This window comes from Microcaecilia unicolor, chromosome 1 (genome assembly GCF_901765095.1).
Source record: "Microcaecilia unicolor chromosome 1, aMicUni1.1, whole genome shotgun sequence".
Taxonomy (NCBI): domain Eukaryota; kingdom Metazoa; phylum Chordata; class Amphibia; order Gymnophiona; family Siphonopidae; genus Microcaecilia; species Microcaecilia unicolor.
Genome location: NC_044031.1, coordinates 62,816,792 through 62,822,791, shown reverse-complemented (window position 1 = coordinate 62,822,791; position 6,000 = coordinate 62,816,792). Strand labels below are relative to the sequence as shown.

The 6,000-nt window shown below is 42.6% G+C and overlaps 1 protein-coding gene across 1 annotated transcript in view; it reads right to left on the bottom strand.

Annotated features, from left to right (window-relative positions):
* VILL (villin like) overlaps positions 1-6,000 on the bottom strand; it is a 147,969-nt gene that overhangs the window by 58,823 nt on the left and 83,146 nt on the right. Inside the window, exon 3 of the mRNA XM_030197890.1 lies at positions 2,198-2,262. Coding sequence (XP_030053750.1) covers positions 2,198-2,262 — 65 coding nt within the window. The remainder of the gene's footprint in view (positions 1-2,197; positions 2,263-6,000) is intronic.

Sequence of the window (6,000 nt, the reverse complement as noted above, 5' to 3'; positions counted from 1 at the left end):
AAACTTAGAGTGCACAACAACCTGGTTCTGGAGGAAGCTGTGAACTGTAGTGATTTCATTTCATTTTCATAAAATGTCTAGCCCGCCTATCTATATTAATCTGGAGCCTTTGCCCAGTGAGTCGTAAAATAAGGGAAACTCATAGTTGTGAATGGAGGCTCAGGCACCATAGTGCAGCAGAGGAGGATTCTGGTTGAGCCGAGGCCCAAGGTATGAAATAGTTTCCATCCTCTCTCCTCCCCCTTCCTAGAAAAGACATGGGGTGGGGGGTGGTGGAGGGGCCTTAGGTCTCTGGGCAGAGCACACTGCAGTGCTAATAACAGTGTGATGTCAGTGCCTAGGAACCCATGCACAGACATCCGGGAACAGTAAGTTGTGCTTCCAGTCCAAATCGTTTAGCATTGCTTCATGAAAATTCTCTGAATTATCCAACTGGTATTCTGAATTAAATTCTAAAGAAGGACAAGAGCAGCAAACCAATGGCTCCCTGCTCCCTCTCCCAAACCTGGACAGAAATTATCTTTAAGAGAAGATGGAAAGAAAGATTTACCAGGTCCTGAGAATCTGAGATACTTTCACATGAAGCTGAAGAATGAAAGAACACAAAGGCTACTTCGTTTTCTTTTACTGAGCATTGGTCTTTCTGTTATGTCTGTGTCTTTTCTCTCATTCTTGCACAAAAATAAGTAAAGCCAGACTAGGGGCCCTGTTTACTAAGGTGCGCTAGCATTTTTAGTGCGCTAATGCTAGAGACAACCATATATTCCTATGGATGTCTCTAGCGTTAGCACATGTTAAAAGCGCTAGTGCACCTATAGCATGGCTTAGTAAACAGGGCCCTAGGTGTGTTGAAAACCAGTAAGAAAGCAGACTCTATATATGACATTTAAAAAATCAGCATTGAAAAAAGCACTATTCTATAAGCTGCACTTAAAGTTAGGCGTGGTTTATAGAATAGAGCTTATGACTGGAATTGCACCTAACTTAGGCATGGTCAACTGCACCAACTGAAACGTGGTGCAAATGTATGTGCCTTAGAGGCCCTTTTACTAAGCCGCATAAGCGCCTACAAGCGCCCACATGCTACAATTTTGAGCTACTGCTCGGCTACCGTGTGGCCCATGTGGTAATTTCAATTTTTTACGTGTGCCCACTATGCCGCTGGAAAATATTTTTATTTTCTTGCCTGTGGGCGATATCAGCATTTCTATTAGATTGTAAGCTCTTTGAGCAGGACTGTCTTTCTTCTATGTTTGTGCAGCGCTGCGTATGCCTGTAGCGCTATAGAAATGCTAAATAGTAGTAGTAGTAGTAAGTAGTATATCATTACCACCTGGTTACCGCGTGAGATATTACCGCTAAGTCAATGGCTGGCGGGAAGATCTCAGATCCAAAATGGACATGCAGCCATTTTTATATTGCTGCATGTCCATTTTCGCAAGAATTTTTAAAGGGCATTTTTACAGGTTCGCTGAAAAAATGATTCTGTGTGTCACCCAAAACACGTGTCTACACTACCGCAAGGCCATTTTTCAGCGCGCCTTAGTAGAAGGGCCCCTAAATTAGGTCATATCCCCTGTATTTCATAACAATACACGTAAATTGAGCCTGCAAATAGGTGGGAAAATGTGGCTACAAATGGTACAAATAAATAATAAATAAATAATAAGTGCTAGGAGCACCCCCGTTCCGCCCAGGACCCTCTCTTTCTGCACCTCTTTTTTTTTTTTTTACTCGCGCCTGGTTATACACGTAAGTTCCAATTTAGTTAGTACCATTGCTTGTTAAAATGCCAATTATGGGCACTAATTAGCCCGTTAGTCATTAAATTACATGCGCACCCCAAATTTGCGCATGCAATTTTTGGTGCCTTTTATATAATTAGGGGAACTATGTGTTAGGATAGTCTGCTATTGCTGCTTGATGGAAATCAACTGTCATTAAGGAAGGGTTATAGTTATTTTATTATGTCTAGATTTGGGAGGGAGTGGAATCCTGATTTATGGCTGATTTTTAAAATTGAAACTATGAGGGTTAGGAATGTAGTAGGGATTTACTACATTGTATTATTTTCTACTGAACTCACCCTCAGAAAATGCTTGACTCACCAAATGTGAGCAGAGCTCATTCCTGTCCAGGAGTTCAGAAAAAGCAAGTAAGAACAGTAAACAGTTTTCATACTTACATTGGAAAACCAATGTAGCAGTCACCTTCAAAAAAACTCCCGTAGGCCTTTTCCGGGAGCGGAACCATTTCCATTTTCTGCAATGAAGCATGACAACAGTTACCCGGACATGTATATTATGAATCTGCATGTTAATAATGGGAATTATAAGTATTTATCAAGACCTACTAGTGAGTCTATGTACAATGCTGTTAATGTCGAGTAAAATCAGTGCCACATTTTCAATGGTTCCAGTCCTGAATATTTACTTGTTTTTTTCATTCCCTTCTAACTCTAGATCTTCTTGAGCCAAAGACTTACATTACTCAATTGTCTGTCTTTTGCTGGAGTTTGGGGGGTCCTTTTACTAAGGTGCGCCTAAAAGTGACCTGCGCTGGTGTACACCATGTATTGGATACGCGCAGGTCCATTTTTCAGCGCACCTGCAAAAAAAGCCTTTTTTTGTTGTTGTTGTTGTTGTTGAAAATGGACATGCGTCAAAATAAAAATTGGCACGCGTCCATTTTGGGCCTGAGACCTTACCACCACCCACTGACAGTGGTAAAGTCTCATGCGTTAACCAGGCTGCAGTTCCAAATTGATGCACGTTGGACGCTTGTAGGCACCTATGCGCTTTAGTAAAAGGGACCCTCAATTTGATATCAGGCAGTTCAATTCTGGCATTCTTTACCAGAGGACATGAGAACCAAGAGTTCTATTATTCTTTTGGAAAAATTTAAAGACTTATTTGTTTAGAGAAAATTCTTGTTATGGTCTTTTTTGCTGTTCATATTTTATTTTTTAATTGTTGTTATCCACTTTGAACCTTCTTTTGGGAGTTGGTGGAATATTACATTGCATTACAAATGAAGGACTAAGAGGGGCATAATCGAACGTGAACACCTATCTCCATGGGCGTCTATCTCCGAGAACAGGTACATGAAGGGGCGGGGCAAACCGTATTTTGGAAAAAAATGGGCATCCATCTTTTCTCCGATAATACGGTTTGGGCCAGCCAAATGCATCGGATTTGTGCGGATTTGAGCTGGGTGGTATCGTTTTTCAGCGATAATGGAAACCGAAGGCGCCCAGCTCAAAAACGAACAAATCCAAGGCATTGAGTCATAAGAGGGGCCAGGATTCATAGTGCACTGGTCCCCCTCACATGCCAGGACACCAACCAGGCACCCTAGGGGGCACTTGTAACAATTAAAAAAATAAAGTTAACTACCTCTGAAGTCCATAGCTCCCTTCCTTTGGGTGCTGAGCCCCCCAACCCCCCCGAAAACCCACTCCCCACAACTCTACACCATTATCATAGCACTTATGGCTGACGGGGGGCACCTAGATGTGGGTACAGTGGGTTTTGGGGGCGGTTTGGAGGACTCCCATTTACTACCACAAGTATAACAGGTAGGGGGGGATGGGCCTGGGTCCACCTGGATGAAGTCCACTGCACCCACTAACAACTGCTCCAGGGACCTGCATACTGCTGTGATGGAGCTGGGTATGACATTTGAGGCTGGCATACAGGCTGGAAAAAAAAAAGTTTTTAAAGTTGTTTTTGTTGGGTGGGAGGGGGTTAGTGACCACTGGGGGAGTCAGGGGTGGTCATCCCCGATTCCCTCCGGTGGTCATCTGGTCATTTAGGGCACTTTTTTGGGACTTGTTCGTGAAAAAAAAGGGGTCCAAAAAAGTGACCCAAATTTGTGCTAAAAACGCCTTTCTTTTTTCGATTATCGGCCGAGGATGCCCATCTCTCCTCGGCCAATAAACACGCCCCAGTTCCGCCTTCACCACGTCTCCAACACGCCCCCGTCAACTTTGGCCGTTTCCGCGACGGAGTGCAGTTGAAGACGGCCAAAATCGGCTTTTGACTATACCGATTTGGGCGCCCACGGGAGAAAGACGCCCATCTCCCGATTTGGGTCGAAATATGGGCGTCTTTCTCTTTCGAAAATAAGGCGGTAAGCATTCCTGCTGAATAAAAGAATATTTTTTTCTCTAGAAGGCATAATATTCTAAAATTATATAGGCACTGAGAGAATTTAAGCCTAGCTTGCTTCTGAGTGAACTATTTTCTTTGGCATTTATTCCAATTGCCAATTTATTGCACATACTAAATTCAGCATGAGTTGAATTAATTATACATGGAGCATATCAAACAAGAGGTACAGTCCAACCACTATATTCAATAGCTCCGCTCTTGCCTTTAATTATACATAGAACATCTGTCTACTAGGATCACTGGTCAGAGGGAGCATAAATGAATAGCTAAAGAATGGTCTGTACTGATTGGCTCCAATATTTCATCATCTGTTTCTTTGACTATTGTAGATAAATCTTCTGCTGATGTCGCTGTTAAGGTCATATTGCCCTGGGATCATGTGCACACTGATGGTACATAATAGCAGGCAGTACTCTATAGCATAATGGGGTATTTTTTTAACCTGAATAAGGACTATCATACCAAATAGCCTTGTTTCATGATTCTGTGGTTTCCGTTCTTGTGTTGCTGGAGCACTAATATCAGTCACTTTCACAATATTGTTTTTCTCTTTACGTACAGAATCAATATTCCAGATACAGCAGACCTGAGGGAAACCCCTAAAGTGAGTGTACAAGCAATTTATTTAAGGTCTGTGGCCACAATGCACTCCAATTCTCTCACTATGCACACAGACTATTAAAGGGTCCCTTCACAGCAGAAGCTAATAGTAATAGATAGGCTCTGTGACTTTACTAAGTGACTATGGGGCTCATTTTCAAAAGAGAAAAATGTCCAAAAAGTGACATAAGTCTGCATTTGGACGTTTATCTCACAAAAATGTCCAAATCAGTATTTTCGAAACCTCTTTTTAGACGTTTTTCTCTGAAGTCCGTCAGAAGGACATCTAAATCTTAAGGGGGCGTGCCAGGGGCGTATTCAAGGCGAGACTTATGTGTTCCTAAGACTTAGACATCTTTCAGCCACAATGGAACAAAACAAAAATGTCCAGGACTAAATCTTTTTGAGCTAGACCTGTTTTTATAACGAATAGCTGCAGTGGGAATTGAACCCACTACCCCAGGATCAAAGTCCACTGCACTAACCGCTCCACACAAAAAGATGCCCAGCAGTGCATTGCAGACAGGTGGACCCAGGCTTCTACCTCCCCTACCTGTTACACTTGTGAAGGAAACTGTGAGTCCTCCAAAACCCACCAGAAACCCACTGTACCCACATATTGGTGCTCCCTTCACCTGTAAGGGCTGGGGGTTGGGGGTACAGTTGGGGGTAGTGGGTTTTGGGGGGGGGGGGGGGCTCAGTAGACAAGGTAAGGGAGCAATGGTGAGATGTGTACCAGGAGGCATTTTATAAAGTCCACTGCAGTGCCCCCAAGGATGCCCTATTGCTTTCCTGGGATGTCACTTTTCCTCTATTTTACCTGATGTCAAGCTTTCTATTTTTTCTATAACCTCTGAGCCTTGTGTCTATTGTTTATCAGTAGATTTGGGTTTGAATTCAGATCTATAGATAAAAAGGAGGTCTCATTGTATATATCTAAATACCGGAGTGCTATTTTTCCATACTTCATAGCAAGAGTGTAGATTCCCTAATTACCTGTCCCAATACAACTGAAGCTTTTACCTCCTCAGTGCATGTAAATGGTTTCATCCCTGTGTGGATTCTCTGGTGCATTGTGAGGTTTACCTTCTGACCAAAGCTTTTACCAGACTCTATACATACAAATGGTTTCTCTCCCGTGTGGCCTTTCTGATGCGCTTTGAGATTTACATTACAACCAAAGCTTTTTAGACTTCCGAATAACATACAGGTAGAGATAGAAAACAAT